The 24,596-nt window shown below is 49.6% G+C and overlaps 2 protein-coding genes across 2 annotated transcripts; both read left to right on the top strand.

Moving 5' to 3' along the window:
- The first annotated feature begins 484 nt into the window (after window positions 1–484).
- On the top strand, window positions 485–3,321 carry LOC122623767 (ATP-dependent DNA helicase DDX11). The gene is made up of 3 exons (XM_043803090.1): window positions 485–2,345; window positions 2,402–2,599; window positions 2,659–3,321. Exons 1-3 carry the CDS (start codon window positions 597–599, stop codon window positions 3,289–3,291), a joined length of 2,580 nt encoding a protein of 859 aa, XP_043659025.1. The 5' UTR covers window positions 485–596; the 3' UTR covers window positions 3,292–3,321.
- Window positions 3,322–5,289: 1,968 nt separating this feature from the next.
- Window positions 5,290–23,679, top strand: LOC122625315 (neurogenic protein mastermind). Its single transcript, XM_043805413.1, is given in 10 exon segments — window positions 5,290–5,567; window positions 6,044–6,569; window positions 14,266–14,443; window positions 15,110–15,204; window positions 16,494–16,721; window positions 16,791–17,042; window positions 17,117–17,235; window positions 17,362–17,634; window positions 17,699–18,247; window positions 19,090–23,679. Coding segments are annotated over 9 exon segments (4,512 nt in total). The 5' UTR covers window positions 5,290–5,567; window positions 6,044–6,458; the 3' UTR covers window positions 21,797–23,679.
- Window positions 23,680–24,596: the final 917 nt, after the last annotated feature.

Raw genomic sequence — 24,596 nt, 5'->3', positions numbered from 1 at the left:
AATTGGCAATCAATCAATCTTTAATGTTTACTAAGCGAGTGCTGCATTCAATTTGCATGTACTATACTCTATTCAACCATTACTCACAGCGGGTATCCAGATTTTACGCTTTTTTTCTCGGTTTCACTTGTTTAACTTCGCGTTTTTTTTTACTCGCCACTTGTTGTTGTATTTTATGAATTTTGGCGGCTTGCGTATCGCAGTATTTTTTAGTGCCAACGCAGGCGCTATCGATATATGCCCTTAAATATATCGTTTTACGTCTATTAGGGATTTTCAGTAAGCGCTTAGCATTTAAATACTGTCATAGTAATTATGTGTTCAGCCTATGATACCACTTGTTATAAAGCATTTACTAAAGAAGTTTTTATGCGTAATGGCGCTAAAATTTGAATATCGTATTCTACGCCGCCAACAAAGTGCCATCCCTTACTCAAAAGTGCGTCGCCAACGCGTTAGCCCATTTTTGCGCTTTCCCCTTAATTGTTCTGTTTTTTGTGCTTCCTCTTCTTGGCGCGTCGTTTTGTCTTGGCATTTTACCATTTCTGCCTCGTTTGCCGCTGAAATGTGAAATAATCGAATCAGACAGCTTGCAAATGGCCCAGTATACGCCCAGCCAGCGGCTGGCCACGCCCACCGCCCAGGAGTTTGGGTTTCCCTATCCACCGTACGCAATCCAGGAGCAGCTGATGCAGGAGCTCTTCCAGGTGCTCGAGAGGGGTCAGGTGGGCATATTCGAGAGTCCAACGGGAACGGGAAAGTCCCTGACGCTCACCTGCGGCGCACTCACCTGGCTGGCCAGGCACGAGGAGCTGGTGCGCACGGAAATGCTGGCAAGGATTCGCCGCGTGGAGCAGGAGTTGGCCAAACTGAAGGAGGAGAGCGAGCAGTCGAGCGACTGGCTGGAGAGCCAGGGAAAGTCCAGAGCACAGCGGGAGGAACTCCACAGGCTGCAGCACCTGCAGGAGCTGGTGGACAAGCAAGAGCAGCAGCTGGCGCAAATCAAGAAAGGGGCCACAAAGCATAGGAAGCAAGGAAGGGCGCAGCCAGGCAAGCTCGGGGAACAGGAGAAGGACCCGGAGTTGAGCTCCGACTCGGACTCAGATCACGAAACCGAAGATGGCCCACAGGAAACGGCCGAAGACCGCTATCGTCCTGTGCAAATATTCTTTTGCAGCCGCACCCACTCGCAGTTGGCACAAATTGTGGCGGAGCTGCGGAAAACACCGCATGGCCAGTCGGTGAGGTGCATTTCCCTAGGCTCTCGACAGCAATTGTGCGGGAATCCCCAAGTGCGCAGGCTGAAGCATGTGGGCCTGATGAACGAGCGATGCCTGGATATGGCTACCAAGAAATCCCGCCCCAATCCCAGCAAGAAAAGTCGGCTAAGTGCAGAGGCCAACAGTAGATGCCCGTTTAAGGCGGCTCCTCTGGTGGAGTCCCTCAGGGATTTGGCCCTGAGTGAGCCGTTGGACATTGAGGAGCTGGCCAATGAGGGAGCTGCCTGCGGAGGCTGCTCGTATTACGCCTCGCGATCCGCTGTAGAGCACGCCCAACTTGTACTGCTGCCGTATCAACTGCTGCTGCAGAAGTCCGCCCGCAACCAGCTGGGCATCAGTCTCAAGGGCTCCATCGTAATAGTCGACGAGGCTCACAACTTATTGGACAGCGTGGCCCAGCTGCACGGCTCTGAAATCAACCGCCAGCAGCTGGAGAGGGCCAAGGTGCAGATCACCGGCTATAAGGAGCACTTCCAGAAACGTTTCAGCACCAAGAATCTCCTAAAAATCAACCAAATCATCTTCATAGTTCGCCGATTGCTTAAAATTCTAGATCGCGGCAAGGAAACCCAGGCCAACAGCTGCAGCATGATGCGCACCTATGACCTAACCGCCGAAGGTGACTTCTTCAACATTGATCTGTGTGAGCTGCTGGACTTTTGCGCCCGCTCTCGTTTCGCGCGGAAAGTACAGGGACATGCGGACAGAATGGAGAGGGAACCACGACCCAGTGAGAATCAACCACCTGTGTCCACGGCGAGGAGTCTGATCCTCCAGAGATTGGCCAGCGAGCAAAAGCAGAAAGAGAAACCCAAGCCGGCCAAGAGGAAAGCGGACGACAGCGAGGATAAAGCGGAGGAGTTTCAGGAACAGCAGAAGCCACCAAAGAAGCCGGTCCAGGAAGTAACTCCCTCGCCTATAAGACCGTTGCTGGCATTTCTGGAAACCCTCACCAGCAATGCTGAGGATGGCAGGATTTTACTGGATCCTGTGGGCGGAACCTTGAAGTACATACTGCTCGATCCTGCCGAGCAATTCGCCGACATCGTCGCAGAAGCCAGAGCGGTGAGCCAACCAAGTCAATGTAGTGTACCTTTTAATCATATTGCTATGCTCTGTAGATTGTAATTGCTGGTGGAACCATGCAGCCCACCCAGGAGCTGAAGGAGCAGCTGTTCACCAGCTGCCAGGACCGATTGGTCGAGCGTTTCTACAACCACGTAGTTGAGGATGATGCGGTCTTGCCCTTCGTGATATCCAATGGCCCAAGCGGTGCTCCACTGTCCTTCCAGTTTGCGCATAGAGCTAGTGCCGAAATGGTGGGTCCCTTTGCTATGTCTTCCATATTTCCTCCCTAATTGATGGCTCTGCACTGCAGCTCCAGGAGCTCTCAATGCTTCTTCGAAATCTGTGCCATGTGGTGCCGGGTGGAGTGGTTTGCTTCCTGCCGTCCTACGAGTATTTGGACAAGGTCTACAAGTACCTGGAGCAGTCCGGAACCCTCGAGACGATTCGGAGCAGGAAAAGCGTGTTTCGTGAAGTCTCCGGATCGGCCGAGCAGCTCTTGGACAACTATGCGCTGGCTATCAAGAAACCCGCTTCGGGAGGAGCCCTGCTCTTGAGTGTCGTGGGGGGAAAGCTCTCCGAGGGCCTGAACTTCGCCGACGATCTTGGCAGGGCAGTGCTCGTAGTGGGTCTGCCGTACTCCAACCGCCAGTCGCCGGAGCTGCGGCAGCGAATGCAGCACCTGGATGAGAAACTGGGACCCGGTGCGGGCAACGAATACTACGATAATCTCTGCTTGAAGGCGGTCAACCAGTGTATAGGACGGGCAGTCCGCCACATCAAGGACTACGCCTGCGTGTATTTGCTGGACAAACGGTTTGCGGATCCCAAGATACGCGGCAAACTGCCGAAATGGATTTCCCGCCACATTGTGGAGTCGAACTCGGCGAATGGCGGCTTTGGAGCAGTTCAAGCGCGCACTGCCAGGTTTTTCAAGAGCAGATAAATTATACACCTTATTCCATAAGGTCTTTAATTGTATTATATCATTATTTATATTATTTTTATTAAAGTCTATGCTTTTTGATAGTCTACTAAGCAGCCATCTGTTGGGAAAATTAATTTTTGCTGTTTAAAGTTTTGCACCGTGTATTCGGGTTTGAGCATAGGCTAAGCATTTAGCCGATAAACGAACCAGGGCTGCAGCTGCGCAGGGGAAACATTCGATTTTTGCCAACTCTCCGGCAGCACCGATAGTTTTCGATACGCATCGATTTTATTTCCAGCTCTAGAAAAACTGCGTTTTTTCCCCGTGTTTTTCGTGTTTTAGGCTCAGAAGTTCTTGTCCGAATGAACATGTAAAGCCAACCCGATTTGTGCGGTGGATCGGGGACTAAAGATTCGAGCTGTGCGAGGGCTTTAAAGTGAATTGAAGGCGTGCAAAGGATCGAAAACCGTCGAAACACTCGTTCTTCGTGTGTGTGTGAGTGTAGTGTGTTTTCTCTATATGCCGTTATGTTGTTTATTTTTTTTTTCGTTTTAAATAAAAAGCAAGTTCAAGTTTGGTACTTCTTTCATAAGTGGAGCTTCTCCGATTCCCAACCATTTGAAGTTTTTATTTACACCCCACCCACGAGCGCGTATTGATAAGCGTGTAGTGTGTGCATGTGTGCCTTTTATCATTAATGCAACAAAAACCCGAGACCGAGACCGAAACCGAGAAGCAACAACAAGCGCGAGTCGCCGCTATTGAACCAATGTTTAATAGTAATAGTCATACCAGCTCGCCGATAAAAAGAGGCAACGTCCCCTCAGTGAATCTTTTAAGTCTCCAGTGGCCTTTGGTTCGAATTATATAAAATAAAGTAAAGTGCCTTTGGAAGAAGCAGTCAAGACCAGCAACTTACACGTATTTATGAGCATACAGGTTACACTGCTAAGTGTCATTTTAATAGCGGATAGAGCTGAATATCTAATGCTTCACCGCCCTCCACCATCTACCCCCCATTTAGTGGTTATTCTTGTTAGTTGCTGTCGCCATTGTGTTTGTCTCCACTCCACTGGCAAACTCGTTTTGCTTGACTTTGATGGAAGCACAGAAAAAAACATAAAAGAGGAAGGCAACTGGCACACATTTAAAACTGAAAAATCAGCAGAAAGAGCTGAAAGCCCCAAAACCCGCTTGCAATTGCACTTTGGAAGTTGGAGCTGGATATCGTTATCGATAGCTTTTCCTGCTGCTTGTTTACTTCTTGGACTCCATATCCCATATCTATTCTACAACTGTCCCTTTGCGCCTCCTCTTTATCGCGTTCTTCCAGAGTGGTTGCCCAACTCCATTCTCAATTCCCATTCCCATTATCCAGAGGAGGGAATACCCTTTCATCCGAAGTAAGGGCGTATGCATACCGTAGCCACTAATGCTGACATGTCAAAAATATTTTTGCTTTCTTCCAGAGTAAAGTAATTACATCTCATGATAACCGCTGGTTGCCCTTGCATATGGTTCTTCTAAATTATTTGTGCAGGGTATCTAGAGGCAATCATCATCTTGTCCGTGAGCCACTCTTTTCTCTCTGAGCAAACTGAGCGGCGCGCAAGTCGCTGCCTCTGTTAGTGATGACAATTTGTGTGAGAGCGAAACAGGCCGATTACAGTTAAAAATCTAAATTCAATTCAAACCAAATCGAATTTACCTCAAATTGTAGGGATTTACCAACAACGTTCCGTTTAATTAAATGGCTAAAATAGTTGTAATAATTTTAGTACGACCTGCGGAAGCTCCACCCCCGTAATACTCCTAGAAATGTTGACCTGCATATTATCTAGAATAAAACCGCTTGAACATTTGGCGGATAAATAGCTGAGTTAGCGCAACTGTGCTCTCCCAACTCTCACTCTCTCTGTGCGGACTCTCTCTTGCGGCGGCTCTCTCGCAGTCGCAGGCAGAAAAGTCTATTTAAGCAACCGCGAATTGAGCTCTCTTTGTTATTGCACTGTGAACCGCGCGACGGTTGTCATCGCAGGGTCGGAATCGAATCTCGAATAATTTTCAACTCGACAGCAGAGGTTTCCGCAATCGCCGGGCTGGAAACATATAACATATACCCCTTGGATCTAACCGGATTGCGGCAGGGGAAGCCCCGATTATCAGGATGATGTTCTGATATATTTCCTAAGCACCTCAGACGGCAAAAGTTGGCGAAGGAGTAGAAAAGCAGGGAGGAGGTTGCGAAACGGAACGAACCGGAAACGAAACGGGTCGCGGCTTGAAACGAAACGGTAAATGAAACAACGCCCTGAACGCCCGACTTACGGCTACAAAATCGAGCTAAAACCCTGATCGCGGTGTCATACAGTGAAAACCCAATCCAAAATTTGAAAAATCTGGCAAATGCAATCGGGTTGAATCAAATGTGCCGAATGTAAAGCGCGCAACTTGTGAGCATACTACTTAGTAGTATACCATACCATTTTTTTTTAACCAATGACAGCAAATCGCAGCGCTGTTTACATGTGTGTGAATTTTTTTTGTTCGATTTGACGAGTTTTCTTCTATATTTTGTTTGGGTGAGAAGTGAAAGTGAAAATTTAGAGCAACGGGCAGGACGCGCTTAAAACGAAGAGAGAAAGGGAGTGAGAGCATGCGTTGTTGTTTCTGTTGTTTCTGTTTTTTTTGTTTTTTTTTTGGCAGGACTCTCCCCCGCACACACGCTCTCGCAAACGCTCTTGCTAACGGTCCTTGTTCTCTCTTGCAGCGGCTCTCTCTTTCTCAGCGGCGGCGGCGTTCTGTGACGTCAGAGGCAGCGACGTCCTTCGCTGGCAGACGCACACACACACACACACACGCACGCACGCACGCTCACTGACAGACACAATACCACACTTAGAGAAACTCCCACCAAGAGAAACCTCCCCCTCAACAACAACAGCAGCAACAACAAAAACAACAGCTTCGCCAGCAGCAGCAGCAACAAATTAAAGAGAGAGCATTTATATTCCTTTGTGGCAACGCGAGTGGAGTGTACATGTGTGTGTGTTTCGAGGCAGCCGCACCACTACAACTGCAACTGCAACTGCAACTACGACTACAACTGCAACTGCACTAGCAATAGCGACACCAACAACAACAACAGCAACTAAGCACAACAACACAGCCATATAGCAACAAAAATGGAACAGCCGAGCATTCTCGTCAAAATCCTGCACTCGATTCCGCACGTGAATTACACATTCCGTCGGGTTAACGACACCTTCAATCCGGACAGCGATGTTTACCTCGAGGTGAGTACCCGTCCACTCCGTTCCCCCCTTCCCCTTCCTCTTCCCCCTTTCCGTGGCAGTTCCCAAGGCACGGGCACAGTTGCCCACTGTCGCGCTTTCCCACTTCGATGACACCATTTCGATCCCAGCTTCGACGCCCAGCTCAAATCGCATATTCAAACCTTCGAAGACGCTTTCCTTCGTTTGAAAGTTACTCTGCATCTGACTATATCTGCTTTTCCGCGGGGAAACTCTGCCGATAACGGTAACTTTGGGCATAGAAGTGGAAAAGTGGAAAACCATTTGGGTTAAGCGGCGGTAAGAGAGTCATAGGTGGGAGGGACGGGGAACATTGCAATAAATTAGTGATATAGGGCATGCAGCTGGCTATTCGGGCCCAATTGATAAACACAAGCGCCACTCCAAAGGTAATCCCAGTTGTAAACAAATGCCAAGTGCCCCCCATCCGAGATTCGATAGTGCAGGCGGCTCCTCCTGCGCTTCCGACACCAATCGCAATCGCAAGTACCACTTAAGCGGAACTCGAGCAGCCCCACTCGAGATTCGGAGTCCCATACCGTGTCTATTTTGGAATTTGGTGCGTGGGTGCGTGTGTTGTGTGTGTGCCGTGTGTGTTGTGCCCTTTGTTGCCTCTCCCTGGGCTTTCCCCCTTGCAATTGTCTCTTTTCCGCCTGGTTTTTACCTGCCCTCGGGGCTTGTTCCGCTTGCAGTTGCATGGGACTAGGACATGAGGACATGAGGACGCAGATGAGGATGAGGACATGAGGCAACGGGCGCAGGACTCAAAAGTGTGGAATACAAAGGCGAGGAAAACGCGTGGATAAATTTCAATTTCCATCGCTCGTCCTCTTCCTCTTGCTCGTTTTGCCCCGCCTCTAGTCGGCCCATTGCCAGTTGTTCCGCAGTGCAGTCTTCCGATTTTCCGCTCCCGTGCGAGGGAGAGAGAGAAAGAGAGACCCGATTTGCTGTTGCTGTCCCTCTTTCGGTTTTGGTTTCGGTTTCTGTTGTGAAAGAGCGACTCTAGCTTGCTTCGCTTCCCATTCGTTCCTGCCATGTGCGCTCCATGTGCCGCAGGCCATGGAAAGGGGGCGGGGTGCGGGTGAGGGTGGGGGTGTAGATTGTGGTGTGGTGTGGTGTGGGAACGATAGGGAACGGCTGGAAGGGAACTGGAGGGGGTGGGGCGAGCAGCAGCTGCACACTTCCGGCTTCCTTTTCGGCCTTTTCCCCCTGTTATTCCTCCTATTCTTGCTTTGTTTCTTCGCCAGACCAGCCGCCGATCATCATCATCATCCTCATCATCGTCAGCATCCTCATCCTCATCCTCCTTATACTCCTCCTTATCTGCCTTGTATCCTCGCCGCATTATGTACTCTTTCCACGGGGGGGCGGGGCAGGACGACGCCCTTTTAGCCGGCTTCGCAATCAGCATATGCAAATTGCGAGCTCCTGTCCCGGGTTACTCCCCACCCAAAAAAGAGTCCTTGCTAAAATCGCAGCGTGAAAATTTGATTAAAATTAGCCGATTTCTTCATTCGCCATTCTCCATTCCGTTTTCCCGATGCTGGGAAATGCCGGCTTCCAGCGCGAAAATCGTGTGCGTGCGAAAATTCAGGTCAGCTGGCAAAGCTATGGCTTCGGTTTTTCTTTTTCGGATTTGTGCTGTTGCAGTTGGACGTAACTGTGGACGTGGATGTATGTAGGTCAGGCTGCACTACTGCTCCCCCCGCTCCCCACAGCTCCCCACGATTGCCCTGGAGGCAGCAGCTATGCTGGGAGGTGGGGCATGGATGAGGAGGTCCGGGCTTGGGGCGTAAATTTTACGCGCGTCAGCAAAAGTCATCCGTATACTTGAAAAAAAAAACCGATGCACACATATTTCTTAATTTAAACTATTATCGAAGTGAAAAGCAGTTGCAATTAGTACGCAAGAAGGGAAAAGATATATATGCTTCCGATTGCAGGCTTCCCAAACTCCTGTGTACGCTTCTTTTGTCGCATTTTTCTTTCAGTGTGCGCCGGCAATGGACGGCTAATTGGTGGGGCAGGGCTTTCAGTTCCGGCGGTAGCCTTAAGCCCCAGCGAGCACAGCAATGGATGAGGGGCGGGTGTGCAGGACTTACATCACTTCGGACTTTGGACTACTTTGGGATGCGATAAACACTCGAGGGCGGCGAGTCCTTCAGCAGCATCGCGGCTCGTCCTTATCCACGCACCACCCATCCCGCCTCCCATCCCGTCCAATCCCAGTCAATCCACTCATCGCGCAGATTATAACTATGGCGATGGCGATGATCAGTTCAACCTTCAACTGGTTGCGGACGTGGACGTGGATGACGACAACAGACAGGGCACAACCCCAGCGCTTTATGTGTCTATGCGGTGTATATTTTATGGCAGTGCGGGCGCCCACTCGGCGGGAGGGGAGCGGTGGGGCGGAGTGCCCGCATCGGCAGATGAATGCATAGATTGGGTTAAAATTAAACGCGGCCTGGAGTGGATGAGTGTGGAGGCGAGTGTACAGTGCACGGAACTAAACAATTTCCCGGCAAAATCGTTGTCTTGAGCCTATAGCAATTATCCGTATGCTTATGACTTGAAAATGGAAAACCAACAATGGTTGGTTGCAATGGAAAGGGGAGTGCAGTGGAGAATATTCGATTGCCCGGATTGCTTTATCTTTTTCCATATTCCATATTCCATCCACACAGCCACAATAATCACACTTGCAAAAGCTTAGCCAAAGCGCTGTGGCTTTTCCATTTCGCAAATGACAAAGAATACTCAGAGGCCACAGGCCTCCTTAATCTTGCCAGCCTTAGTGTATCAGTTCAGAGATTGCTCTGTACGTACTCGTATATGGCATGCATTTTATGCAGATTGCTTGTACGTACTCCGCTCCGTGCATATGTACATATATCCATATGTGCATACGCATTTGGAAGATATCTCGTGTATCGGGCGGATTGTCAACCTTTTGTGCCTGCGTCAACACTTTCACAACGCCTCCAACTTTCGTTGCGGGTTATGGCAACTGCAATCTGTCTGCCTGTCTGTCTGTCTGTCTGATACTCCTGCATCCCCAATTCCTTTCCGTTTTGCGTCCTCCCGATAGAAGTGCGCCTGCTGTTCGAATAACAAAAGCAACCAAGGCAGCAGGAACCAAAGCGGATTCAGATTCATATTCGGCTTCAGACTGCGATTTCCATTTCCATTCCGATTTCGATTCCGATTCCTACATCCACTTTGGGGCTGGCTGACTGACAGACAGCTGCCCTCACATTAGCCAGATGTGTGTGCCCGTGCCCGTGCCTGTGCCCACTTTACAGATTGTTTTGCATCTGTATCTTTCGCTTGTTTTCTTTATTCCCCTTTTACGACGCGTCATAAAGTTGCTGCACTCGGATCTGGATGGGATTTGGATGAAGTGACAGGGCTCGGAACAACTGCTGTCCCCAAACTGCAGTGGCTCCTCTCTGCTCTGCTCTTCTCTTCTCTGCTCCTCTTTATTTCCGCTGTTTATTTGCCTTTCGGCCCGACTTTTCGGCTTTGTTTGTCCATCGAAGAAGCTCGAGATGCTGACCCACAGATTCATCGAGGGGCTGATGTGATGGGACCACCCAAGTCGAAACGAGTTCGATTTCTGTATGGCATTGATTTGAAATTAGCCACCCACACCCACGCCATCCAGCGTTCTCTGGTGATATCACTACTCCTATAGGGCTGTGATCTAAGATCATGTTGAACTACCGTGTGTAGTGCCAAGCTTCTTTCCCAGATGACATCAGAACATCGGAAAGTGACGCCATTTCATGCACATTTATTTGGTTTGCTGCATAAAACGGATTTTACTCTGCGTTAGAGTAAACAAAGTTCAAGTTCAAAAGCGAAGCATTCCCCTTGTTTTCACATCCACTCCCCATCATCTGGCTATCTATATATATATCCGCCCACCTAAACCGCATTAGCAGAGAAATCTTCTCGATTCGGGAATGCTCTGGGCCCCTTTCTTCTGCTCCATTTGCGTGGGCATCTCGTACTCGTACTCGTATTTCTTGTATACAAGGCCAGCTTCTTGAGTCCCCCTATGAATGGGTCAGCACGCGACTTTCCTACGCGACTTTCCCAAGTTGCCAGCGAGATTTCATCCGCGTTAATGTGCTCGAACTTAGCCGATCATTACGATCTGGGGTTCATCACTGGGGCTCTGCGATCCGCACATTTGAAATTTGAAATTCATCATGGAACGCTGCTGCATTAGCATATGAAATTATGCCACGTCGACGATTCCACTTCCCCTTCCCCTTCCAAATCCACACTCTTTCCTGGGTCTCATTCAATGGGCTTCGTGTTTGTTTGCCGAGGGGAAGTGAGACCAACAGACTGAACCTCAACCGATTCCCATTTCTGCTTGGTTCTTGGTTCTTGGTTCTGGGTTCTGGGTTCTGGGTTTTATGTGTTCGAGTGGTGTCGAATAGGTGGTTCCCTGTTGTGACGCACTGGAAAGACATTTAAGTACTCTTATTTACTTACGAACATAAAAGAACGATATTGTTTCGCAGTATGATTGATTTCAGCGGGAGCAATACTTCATCGTACTTATCGCTGGAACCAGGCTAACCTTGACTGGTCCTCCGGCAATCTGGGCTTGTGTGCCCCTATGGCCCTTCCTTATCTGCATCTGGTATTGGAGAAGTGGAAAAGTGGAAAAGGGCGGTGCATGCGGAAAGTAGAAACTGTGGTGGGGAAACGCGGTGACAGAGCGGAAACGACGCTATCGCTTTGTATTTATGCATTTATTATAACTGTTGTCTCTTTTCCGAGGGCCGCTACTTGGCGGCGTCGACGGGGGGAGGGGCAGGATGTTGGTTGAAGTTGGGCTTGGAAAACTGGTTTTCCATCGCCAAACATTCTACGAGGAGGGGGGGAAAACCAAAACAAGTCTCACCCACGCGAAGAGAAAACTCGATCAACAAATACTTTTCTCATTGATTTCTGATGATTTTCTCATGGACACAACGTGTTTCTGATGATCTGCTATGTGCCGTGTAAATAACTCCATTACTCGAGTCACAAAATCAGTTGTAGAGACTTTCAGACCATGCGATTTATACATTTATTTCGGAATGCAAATAGTTTACTAACTTGCTAAGCCTTTGTTGCTTGAAATGAGAACTTCGAGAAACCGCACTTTTTCTTTCCATGCGAACTACTTGAGATATGGTTACCAAAGAGCCATACCATTGTATCGTAACTTCTGAATCATATCCTTAGGTGATTCATTCTCGAAAACCTTGGTTTCTTATCGCACAAGCATGTACATTTTCGCCCATAAAAAGCTAGGAGTTTGATTCTTTTTAAATTCTTGGTACTCCACTTTGGCGGAACCGTTGATGTGGAAAGTTTGGGTTCCTACTTGGAAATCTGTCAAAGGCGCTGATTTGAGCTCAAAAGCTGTTTGCATTGAATCTTTCATCGCCGTGTTAATTGTGGCGATATTTGCATTCCGCTATTCCCGATATTCATGTGAATAAACATGGCAATCCGTCGAGATATCGTCTCCAATTAGCCCCTCATCGAGAACCCCGCACTTCTTCCCTAGTTTTTGTAGCAAACCTCTTTCGTGGCGGTGTTCACACTTCCCATGGAGACTCACACTCACGAGTACTAGGGAAATACTCAATTAAACGAAGGATGTGGACTGCGGGGGAGGGGGCTGCCATTTACCAGATACCAGGGGCGGCTTACAGAGGGGGGCAACTGGGAGAGCTTCAAGGTTATTTGTGCTGGCAATTTGCTCTGATTTAATTCAATTTGAGCAGCATCGAAGGCAGCGCGTAATTTTTGCCATTTTTAGCGCCGCATTTGCACAGGGTGCAAATGGGGGTGGTGGCATGGGAAATGGGGCTGGTAATGGTGCTGGTACTGGGGGTAGTTTCCCGCTTGTTAGCGAAGGAAAATGTTCGCTTCACTTCGCAGATTGCACGGCCCGGAAAATGGAAAGAGTCTGAATGATGTACATATGTACATGTGTACATACTCGTACTCGTACATGACACGATTGATTCACACACCAATATTTACATAGTTTTGCTGGGCGAGATAATTCTCGGCGCAAGTGAATTGCCAAGACAAACAACTCCCTTGCTGGCCCCCTTTTCGCTCTGTGTACTGAAAGAGAAAGGTGCTGCGGAAGAGGTGGGTGGTCCGTTTCTCAAGGGTCATTCAACTGCGAGGACAAGTAAATGTGCCGAGGCTACGGGACTACAACAACGACAACGACAGCGGCAGCGGCAACTGTAACTAGTTTTAATGATTATTTACATGACACAAGTGCAATAAATAATAAATACGACTCGCAGGAAAGGCAGGCAAAGGAGAAAACTGCGCCTGCGAGGATTCTCCATGTCGAAGTGGGTTGCTGATGGTGGCACGTGGATGATGGTGCGTCCGGTGTCGATTCCAATTCCGATTCCAATTGAAAACTGATTGACAGCTGGGAATTGCTGCAAATATGCTCGAACTATAAGAAGGCATTGATTATGCAGTAGGAGTAGGATGAGCTTTGTTTCCCTAGGAACTCCGCATTTAAGTCAACTTCATGGAGTCTTTCACATTCTCCTCATGAGCAACGCGTCACTCGAGGCGCCCCAACGTATCGCCATTTAGCCACTGAGTTTAGTCTGAAATCGTGAATCGTGAAACTGCAACTTGACTCTACACTCTGCTCTCTGCTCAAACCGCCTGGAATGTACGTTTCAAGTGGCCTGACTCATTTGCCATTCATTCGAATTGAATATCCAATATCCTGGACGGGTAACTTAAAGCCCGTACACAGAACACACACAGTACACAGTACACAACGTCTCTTTTAATGACAGGCAATGAAATTACCGCCCAGTCAAGGCATTTTTTGTGGGCAGAAGATGGGGCAAGGAAGGTTCAGGTTCAGGTTGAGGTTCTGTGTCTTGTGTCTTGTGCTATGTGCTATGTGTCTTGTATCTTGTGTGTCTCTACATTGGCCAACTCAATTTAATTTCGGTAACGGAGCCGAGCAAAAAAGAAATTATCCTTGCAAAGGACACTCGACCATGAAGCCAACTAACAACAAATTGCAGTGCCAACAAAAAAGGCATCGAGTTGCAAGTTATTCAATTAAAAGTTTCTCCAATGTCCAGCGCAAAGAGCCTTGAACGTGGAGTTCACTGAAACTGATTTTTATTTTCAGTTACACAGCCGTCTGCTGCCGCCTGGCTTGCATACATTCATACATTCTAATTAAAAATGGCACAGGACTTTGTTAAGCTCACCAACCTTCATTCCATAGTCAACTTTTCTGGAGCATCGTTCATATAGTTAGCATTCAAACATCATCGCGAGAACAAAGACTCGTTCACTCCCTATCTTAATATTTATATGCTCTCGCTTGCGATTTCACCTTCACATTCATTCACATTCAAATAGTTCAACCCAACTCCGTTCCATGGGCCGGCAATCGTGAAATCAATGTCAATATCAATCAAATAAATTTTAATTGAACCCGAACAAACAATTCCGCTGCAATCGCCATTTCCAGTGCACTGCTGTCTCTCGGAATTGTATGTGTTGGAATTGAATGGCCGAATCTGGTGGAGGATTGGTGATTTCCTTGCTGAACCTGCTGAAGATTAATCTGTGCACTTTCCTTACACTTTTACAGAGTCTGGTCATCCTGGCATCCATTCCCGCCGGCCTGCTGATCGGCTCTCTGCTGGGCCTGCTGCTCTACCTGTTGACCAGATGCTGCGATCGCCGCCAGAGGAAGCCGAGCGCCCAGCGCTGCCAGAGCTGCTCCTTGGTCATCATCACGCTGATGACCTGCGCTGCCATCGGATTAGGTGAGTCCTGGTTCCCCGAACCGCCTGGTTCCCCAAAGGGCGTTGAACCGCCGCATTTTCAACCGTTGCATTTGCCAAGGCACGTTTGCATGCATCCCTTTTGCGGTTGCATCGCGTGTTGGCGGTAGTCGGTGGTCGGTAGTTGGTAGTCGGTAGTGGGTAGTGGGCAGTCGGTTGTCGGTGGGCAATTGGCAATTAGCCAAAACGCAACTTATCGCCAATGGAGCGGAGCACACTGGCTAGTCACGTATGCAAAGTGGCGGAGCGCAAAGAAGTGGAGCCAAAACTGGAGGAGCATGCGTCATCCGACAGCGCTGGAAGTGGATGTTTGGATTTGGATGTGGCTGTGGCTGTGGCTTCGCTGGCGGCGACACAAACGATGAAATAATAATTTAATTAGCCGCAGAGCCGCGCACAGAGCTCTTAATTGAATCAGAGTGGCGAAATTTGTGCCGCGGCTCGCGTTACATCACTGACCTGCCCCGCGCTGATCTTGCCCCGATCTCTGATCTCTGCTCTCTGATACCTTCCTGATCTCTGGCATGGTTTCGCCAGACCGCCTTGGCTGCCAATCGACTGCCGCATCTCTGCAATATTAATATTATATATGTATATCGACTGGCTCCTTGACTGATGTCCGCTCTTCGATTCGTGCTCCATTTGCAGGCTTGTACGGCAACGATGACTTCCACAATGGACTCCTTCAGGCCTTCGGATCCGGGAAGAGCGTGGAGGGCCTGGTGCTCACCCTGAAACGACAGGTAAGTGTTGTTCATTAATGTTAGAGTCACAAGCGAGTCTTTGTCTAATTAAGATAGCAAGTTTAGCCAGCAAACTGCAGCAGCATTTCCATAGTTTCTCAGCAGAGCTGCCTTTATATGAGCTGCAAGTCTGAAGTGGAGTCTTTAACTGGGCTAAGTTCTACATGGCCTGGCTCCATGAACTTCTGCGCCCGCCCCTCGCACTCAGGCCGCATTCCTGTTCCTGTTTCTTTTCCCATTCTTATTCCCATTCCCATTGCTATTCCTCTTCCTATTCCTATTCCTATTCCGACTCCTATTCCCATTCCCATTCCTATTCCATTCGAAGCAGCCGCCCATTTGGCTCATTCTTGTTCATTATAATCAACCTAAAAGCTGGCTGCTGTGCTGACAGTTACGTGGCCACGTGGGACTGACTGGGGGACCAGCGAACCAGAGGAAGTGTCCTCCTGTCCTGGCCAAAGCTTTTGCATTTGCTCTTGCTTTCGCCTTTGCTTTGCCATTCAGAAACTTTGTCAGCACACACACACAGACCTAGACTCAGACGGGGAAGGAGAGCGAGAGGGCGGGGCAAACGAGCCGATAAGCCAAAAGGTTAAGGGTTGGGGTTGCTGGGTGGTTGGGCGGTTGAAGTGGGGCGGGGGAGGAAGGTGAGTCAGCCAGGAGCATCAAAGGTAGACGACGTCGTCGTCGTAACAGGGATTCTCCCAGAAAAGAGGGGCAAACAGATGGCTGGCATTGCTCGCCTCTTGAGTAAAACGCTATTAATTATCCCCGGCACAAAGGACGTAGGTGGTCGAAAGGGGCGGGCGGGGCGGTTGGGGCGGTCGGGTAGGCACTCCGCACAGAGGGGGCGTGGCTGCAGCTGGCGACGTGCGTGTGCGGAGCCATCTCCACGAAACCTGGAAAACGAGCGAACGAACCCCCAGCCAAGTGCGGAAGCCAAAGTATTACGATGGATGGCAACTATTCCCTTTTCTTCTGGCGTCCTTTGTGCCAGACGGGGAAAAGGGCGCTAAGGGGGGAGAAGGGGCCAAAGGACATGTGGGAGAGCAAAGGACGAAGTGGGGGGGGCCTTTCTTCGCCTAGAAATCCACCAGTATTTGGTCATTAACTTTTGAACTGCTTTTCCTTTCTGGAGGCTGAGCTCGAGTTGCCAGCGCAAAACGGGAATGCAAGTACTTGATTATTTCGCCAACATTTTAAATGAAACAAGCACATTAGTATAATATACATGGGAATAGAATCAACTAACAACTGGCTCTTTTGCCTACTTTGCCTACTTTCAGACGGAGAGCATCAAGCACGACCTGGAGACGCGAATGGCGGGGCACAAGGTGGAGCAGCTGGTGGAGAAGCCGCAGTATAACCAGACGGTGGTGATGCTGCTCATCGAGACGTCGCGCCTGGTCACGGAGAACACCTCGCGGGCGGTGGCCTCGCTGGACAGCATGGTTCACTACTTCATGAAGGCCAAGGGCAGCGAGAACGACACCTCGCTCATGGGACTGCTGCAGGTGAGTGAGCTGGCGTCCTCCTAGTCGTACACGCCTTGGAACTAACTGAGCCACCAATCTCTCTTTCAGCTCGGCGAGTTCTACGAATCGATTCGCTGGCCAGCCACCCTGGCCTTCCTCACTGTGCTCCTGCTGCTCTGCACCGTTTTGGTGATTGGCGTGGCCAGGCGATCGCGCTGCACCCTGATCTTCTTCAGCGTCTCGGGCCTGTTCTGCATCATCATCTGCTGGCTGCTGGCAGGCGTTTATCTGGCCTCCAGCGTGGCTGCCGGAGACTTCTGTATGCGACCCCACGACTACATGTGCCGTCAGGTGGGCATGGTGAGTACTGATACATGCAGCAATACGCCTAAACGAGTACTAATTGCTATCCCTACCGCGTCTGCCATCCTCAGAGGAGTCCCTATGTCGACTTTCTCAACTGCGGCACACCGCGCAATCGCTTCATCCTGCGGCTGAATGAGTCCCGGGATCTGGTGGATCGGGCCAGGGAAAGTGTGGAGCACATGCAGCGGTGAGTGAAATCTTTTGGTTGGAGTGCTTTGAAACCACATTGCAGTCTTAAGTGCTTGCACATATATGCATAAGCATGTAAGACGCCCAACTGGGAATGCAAGTTTAACCAATTCGTACTTTGCAGCATGAGTCAGGAAACATATCCACACATCGACATCCAGCGCACCCTGAACGCCATGGACAACGACCTGGAGATCGCACTGCGCAACCTGACGACGCTGTCGGCCACTTTGGACCGCCGCGCGATCGACATGCACTACGAGGAGGCACTCCGCGGACTTTGCGGCGGCGGGCTGCTGGGACTCAGTCTGATGATGGTCGCTGGTCTGCTGACCTCCTTCCTGCTGACGATCCTAGTGTACGCCGACTCCCACGCCTGGATCTATCTGACCAAGCGGTATGATGGTCTGCGAATGGGATCTTAGCCTGCTTATTTTAAACGTGTGTCTCTGCATTTAAAGGCCAACGCTGGATGCGGACAAATCGGAGACAGCGCCACTATTCCCCGCCTCGAACGCGCCGAGCGCCAGCATCTCGCCCACAGCACCGCTCAGCACGGGGACGATCAACAGGACGCTGCTGCACCACCAGCAGGCGTCGTCGGCCGGCCTGGGCGGCGGTTCGGGTACCTTGCCGGGATCTGGAGGCGGCGCAGGGGCTGGAGGAGGCGTCGGCGGCGCCAATGGACACAATGGCGTGGGGCCGTACCGCAACGGATCGGCGGGCCTGAGACAAGGGTTGGCATCACCTTCATCTCAATCAAGCCACACCTCATCCACCGCTACTTACAACAACCACAACAACGGCACCACCAGTTACCACAACAGCCACCAACAACACAACAACCACCTGTACAGCAACCACTACAGCCACAGCAACAACCACTACAACAGCACACAGCATAGAACTAACCCTGCGGCGGGGGCGGTAGCAGCGGCGGTGGGCGTGGCCGGCAGTGGCCAGCGATCGCCGTCGCCGCCGCCTGTCTACGATTTGGTGCATGGCACAAGGCATGATCTTTGATTTCATTTGATTTGTTGATACTCCCCAACCGCTCGACACCCGAACCGAATCCGTTTCCCTTTCCCTTTCCCTTATGCGTTTGTCCCTTGCCCTTTTCCCGTTCGCAACTCGCTGCCCACGATTCAGTAGTTTGATTCTAATTCCATGTGTGTTGCAATTCCCAGTCAACGTAGAAAGTTCCTAAGCTTCAGTAAGCAGGAAGTATATTGTTTAAATCTGGGCAGCGGGTTCCTCATTGTCGATCAATAGACGATCGACTACATATCCCTTTTACATTTACGCTTCTAGTTGACGCCTTGTTAGTCGTGATTGCTTATAGTTTTACCCTTGAGTTACCTTTGTTTATTGTTTGGCCTTTTTCTGGTTAATTAGCTGTTTCGCTGCTCCTTTCGTCGTGCTGCACCTGCATGTGAACACCGACATTGAACACCAGCACTCGCACTACAAATAAACACAAAGACAACCAGCACAGACCCAACCTACATACAGATCTCAAAGCGGGATTTCACTGTAACAAAAGACCTAAAACCAACATACTCGCCTTACTAACCCCTGCAGATGTCAATCAAAAGTACTAATGGAATCTGTTTTTTTTTTGTTTGGTCTGAATAATACCACGCATAGGTGTTTAAAGTTAGAAACTGATTTTCTGTTAACTAGAGCACAATCCTTCGGTCATTTTTCGATTGCAATTTTAGGAGTTGCCTAAAGATTCCAACAGTTGTAGACAAACATAACGCTCATGATGAAAGGCTAACTGAATTCAACTAAATCACCCCTACTTCAACTGAAATTGGCCGAGCACTAACCCAAGCACTTCGACTTCCAGGTCAGGACACCACACGCTGGGACGCCTGCCATCGCATCACCAGCAGTCGGCGACGTATTTGCCGGGACCCAACAATGGAAAGTACGCGACGCTCAGCAAGCAGTGTAAGACGCTCGAGTCCAACGACTTCTACTGAGATTCGCTTGCCTGCAGTTCCCATGCAGGCAGTAGCAGCAACACAGCACAGCAGCAGCAGAACTTGCAGCTCCAGCAGCATCAGCAGCACCAGCAGCAGCAGCAACAGAGCAGCCTCATCAATCAGAACCAGAACCAAAGCCAGAGCACGCTGAAGAACATCTTTGCGTCGGCCACCCTGCCCCGCTCGACGGGCAGCTCCATCCGGTCGGTGCTCTCCGTGCAAACCTCCAACGCGGGCATTTGCCGCTCCACGGGCAACGGATTGGACGGCGACATGGTGGACGATCGCGATCCCAGGGATGTGACCAACAACAGCTTCAATCGCTTCGATCCCAAGTACATAAGCATTGGTCCCAAGGCGGTGAGGGGTCAGAATAATAATCTTAATATCATGTCCGTCGCCGGCAGTGCCAATAAGTGTGCCACTCTGCGACACGTGGGTCGCTATGGTGGCTCGCTCAAGGGTGTGTCCGCCGTCAATGCCACGCCCTCGCCCGCCGCCGCCCCAGCTGTCCATTCGCCGAACTTGAGGAGCGCCAAGACGCCGTCGATAGCCACCGTTTCGAAGGATTATTGCCAGCAGCCGGACTGCATTCCTCAGGAGTTCCTCCTCCAGCAGCAGCAACAGCTGCAGCAGCAGCAGCAGCAACAACAGCAGCAGCAACTGCAGCAGCAGCTTCAGCAGCAACAGCTGCAACTCCAGCAACAGCAGCAACAGCAGCAGCAGCAACAACAGCAGCAGCAGCAGATGGTGCCGCCTGCTCCGCCGCAACCAGCGCCTCCGCCTCCACCCAAACCAAAGATAGTCAATACGTTTACGGAAATTCCCGGCACCACGGGCGTGGGCAGCTCGTACGCCAAGGAGCAGCAGCAACAGCAGCAACTGTTGGCCCTGCAGCAGCAGCAGCAACAGCAGCTGCTCGCCCTCCAGCAGCAGCGGGAGCGGGAGCTGCAGCAACAACAGCAGCAGCAGCAACAGCAGCAAAGAGAGTTGCATCCACCGACCACCCACATACTACCCCCTTCGGCTGTCTACAGCATCGAGAGCAGCGAGGTGTTGCCCACAGCCGCGCCGCGTGCGCAGCAGCGCTCGCTGAATCCCGCATCCATTGTGAACCAACCGCTGCCCGAGATTCCCACCAATCAGCAACAGTCAAAGATCTCCGCTCAGCCGCTGTGCGCCGCCAGTTTGGGGCAGTACCGCTCGCTGCAGCGTCCTCAAACGCAGAAGTTGCAGCCGGCTGCCATCTCCTCGCCGCAGCAGCCACCAACGCTGCCGCCCAAGAACCGGCACAAAAATAGCAACCGCGGCGGAGCCATCGACAGCAGCAATGCCAATCACATGCAGACCTTGCCGCCGAAGTCAGCCAGCCTCAGACAGCAACAGCAGCAGCAGCAGCAGGAGCGCGAAAGGGAGCGAGAACGCGAACGGGAGCGCGAGCGTCCGCGGAGGGCGGAGACCCTGGACAACGCTCGCAGCTACATTGAACAACAGCAACAGTATCCCGGCCACCTGATAACCAGCAGCAACATGAAGAAGCAGCACTCCTACGACAGCAGCTACCATCAGCAACAGCAGCAGCAGCAGCAGCAACAGGCCTTTTATCAAAGGCAGCACAACAACAACTTCTCGGCCAAGCAGCAGCAGCAGCTAATGCTGGAGCAACAGCAGCAGCAGCAACAGCAGGCGTTGTTTTACAGATCGCTGAAACGGGGAGAACGCGTAGCCACTGGCAGCGGGGGAGTGACTGGAGGAGGAGCCGCCATCAGCAACCAGAGCGATCTGTACTCGGTGACGGAGTTGTAGGAGTGCGCCTGCTGCGGCGGCGGTGTGGATGTGGTGCGCCGAGGCGCCTCATCCACATCGCTGCACGCGGCGGCGGCTACACAAACTCAGACTCACACCCAAAACCAGACGCAATCGCAGAACCAGGCGCCTGTCCCCCTGCCACCCAAGAAGCATCGCCAGCGCGAGCGGGAGCGCAACCTAGAACAGCGGGAACAGCCGGCACCCTGCAATGCCAATCTGTGCGAGGAGCACGAGTACGATGAGTTCTACCCCCAGGCCTATGAAATGCATGCGGTTGTCGGAGGAACTGGCGGCCCGACGGGTGGAGGAGCAGCTGGAACTGGCTCTGGTTCCAAGCACGGCAAGCAGGGTCAGCAGAGAGCAGCCACTTTCGATGTTGCCGATGCCAGGGACTACGAACTGAAGCGTCTGGGCAACCGGAGATCGCAGCAGCAGGCGGCTCCTAGCAAAAGAAACGGAGGCGCCGCAGTACCAGCTGTCAGCCAGGATCACCATCGTAGCCACGATCGCGAGCGGTCGCGCAGCGATCACCGCATTGCCAGCTATGCCTGCGAAGAGGTCAACTCCTCAGCGCTCTGCAGCGCCGGCTCCATGAGCTCCATGCTGCAGCCAGCCAATGGAACTGGTCACCGGATCAGCGGTCACCAGCACCAGCGGGATCACCATTCGCGGGATCAGCAGCAGCAGCAGCAACAACAGCAGCAGCAGCAGCAACAACAGCAACAGCGGGAGCGACGCGAGAAGACCTTTAAGGTATGATTTTTAGAGACGTCATAAGAATTGTCCAATCCGCGCCAGGACACCAGAAACGGCAGCTCCAGGCGGCGGACGCGTTGAGGGGTAAATGGAAAGCTAACGTGGCGGATTCTGCAGCGATTACGACAAGGTGAACCCCCCGTCATTGAGAAAAGTTGAGCAGAAGGAGCGGCACCATTGTTGGACCACCATTGGCATTGGCACCACCCGGAGATCCCAGCCTGTTTTTATGTTTAGCCTAAGTCGCGTCTTTACCCTATGTCTATGTCTATCTCTGTCCACGTCCATGTCCACCAGCGTCCTCTCCCTTTCACTTGCGTGCGAAAACGACCCACACACACACATGCATATATATCAAAATATATATACACCCAGATTGTATTGTAAAAACCGACCTCTTCTGATTGATTCAAGTTGTAAAAGCTGCTTGAAGGGGCTGCAGTGTCGAAGGTAGCGGTCGAAACAAAGCGCATCACTTCACTCACTTCATTTTCGTGAATTGCAAACTGTTCTAAAGCATATGGCATTCCTTAAATGCCATTTATCACAAGCAATATTTAAAAAACCCATTTCTAACGATAATTGCTTCCAATTATGAGCCATGCAGCTCTTCAGGCCTGTGACGCTATTGCCTTGACCGCTGCTGTGCATACAGCCAAGTACATCCAACCTACAAAAGTTCTCTGCCCTGTGTTGTTGCCTATTGTTATATAAATAGTAGAAAACTACGATTAACCGTAACGAATACTTTTTTGTGACCACTATTCATACGTGTATATTTTAAAGCCTAAGTTAAGTGAAATTTAGTTCTAAGCGCAAACCTATTTATTTACGACAGTTCGTAAGCCTCGACCCCAAAAAATATTATCCAAAAAGGGTGGCAAAGCGCAGACACAGTCGGCGAAAGATGACTAGGTGCTCCCGAGAATCCAAGTCCGTCTCTGTCTCGCTTTTTCGCTGTTTGAGGAACTCTTAATTTTTAAATGGAGTGTGTGTGTTTTTTTAATTTATTAACCTTTTTTTGTATAAGCGATTTATGCTGATTTTTTTTGTTTGAGAATCCGTTGCGAGAACCAACAACAACAACAACAACCACAGCGACACGTACGTAAAATTTTTGTGACGTCAGAAATCTAAAAGAAAGGAAACAAAGTATGAAAAACCAGAAGCAACACTGCACAAAAAAGAAAGAAAGAAATTTCACAAAAGAAGACACAATATACTTTAAAGGTTTAACATTTAACATTTAACAAACAAGCAAAAGACGACAAGAATAGGAAAAAGGAAAAGTTCTTAACTCAAGCAATATAAAAAAGGATAACATAAAACATAAAATCGAAAAGAAGCCATACCAAGTTGTTCAACTATTTTAAAGAGAATTCAGCAAAGCAAATAACAAATAACAAAATAAACAAGCGAACATTTACACATAAAAATACATAAAATACCTACATGTTTATTATAGAGCAAGCATAAGGAATATAAATTAATCTACAACAACCACAAACAATGTTCAGGTCAATAACTGCATTTAAAAGGAGGAAACCCTTATTAGGCGTTAAATTAAACGAAATGCTCTTTTTATATACAACTATATAACATGCAAATATATATACATTATATACATTAAACGAATTGCAAGTACCCAAACACACAGACAAACGATAAACACACAAAATAAAGCAAAAAGCGAAAAGCTAAAAGCAAAAAGGAGAAAGGAACAACTCAGCAAAGTTGTTGGCACAGCGGAAGACACACAAACATTTTATACAAAACTAACATAGTTATACCACACAAAATATAAGACACCGAACAGTTGTGGAAGAAATAATTGTAGTGCCATTAGAGATTGGAAAATTGAATAAAATTTTATTGTAATTACGAAATGTATAATTTTAGTTATGTTTTGAAAATGTAGCTGAAGGGTTGTACGGTCGTGAGAAGTTTTAGTCTTCAATTTTATAAATATGTATTTGAAAAAGCGTTTTCCAAGCTCCATTTGATCGACCCTAGTGGACACCCTGCCAAATTCCTGTGCTGCACAGTGCAGCAAGGCCACACTATTATTTTGACCACAGCTGGGCACACTGAAAACAGCTAATTAGGGAAAATAGAGCCAGCAACAAGTAAAAACTCACATGTACTCTCTCTGCTGTGCAGATGCAACTAACACAAGGCGAAATGCCACTTCAACCATGTTGAAGAATTGCAGCATGCAGCATGCAACACGCAACACGCAGCACGCACACACAAAACCACAAGACACACTCTCCGATCCCCCGTCTCGTTCGCTCATTAGCTCTTTGGCTCCTTAGCTCTTTGTCTCTGTCTATCTTGCTGTCTCGCTCCGAACATTCCACCCACCACACCACCCATTGTAGTTTGCACAAAAGTATATGTATTAGCAAAAGTTAACACTCGAGGGGAAAAAAGTTAGTTCAAGATACATATGTAAGAACACTCTAAGAAAACTGTTGCAAGTCCTGTTCTCCTGTTCTGTATATAAGATACATACGATCTACCCAATTCTATTAACTAAGTAGTAGTTGCTGTGTGAATGTTTCCGTGTGTTCGTGTGTGTGATGTGTGCGATGTTAGCCACTACATTTAAAGTGTTTTTTTTGTTGTTTTTAATCCGAAAAGCAAAAATGTTTCACTGTAGTGCGTAGTGTAGTTGATTCTAAGCGATAAGGCCAAAATAGATTTTAAACCCGAAAACCAGATTATTAGGAATCAGTGGGGGAATACCAAACCAATAATTGCAGGAAGACAGGAAGACGGAAAGATGGGAAGGCAGAAAGGC

This window comes from Drosophila teissieri, chromosome X (assembly GCF_016746235.2).
Source record: "Drosophila teissieri strain GT53w chromosome X, Prin_Dtei_1.1, whole genome shotgun sequence".
Lineage (NCBI taxonomy): Eukaryota > Metazoa > Arthropoda > Insecta > Diptera > Drosophilidae > Drosophila > Drosophila teissieri.
This window is presented reverse-complemented; position numbering and strand designations above follow the sequence as displayed.

Bases quoted from the DNA above. Each gene is read 5' to 3' on its own strand.
- LOC122623767 (XM_043803090.1), top strand. From the start codon at position 597: ATGGCCCAGTATACGCCCAGCCAGCGGCTGGCCACGCCCACCGCCCAG. The intron at 2,346-2,401 runs GTGAGCCAACCA...TATGCTCTGTAG, and splicing joins TCGTCGCAGAAGCCAGAGCG to ATTGTAATTGCTGGTGGAAC. The intron at 2,600-2,658 runs GTGGGTCCCTTT...TCTGCACTGCAG, and splicing joins ATAGAGCTAGTGCCGAAATG to CTCCAGGAGCTCTCAATGCT.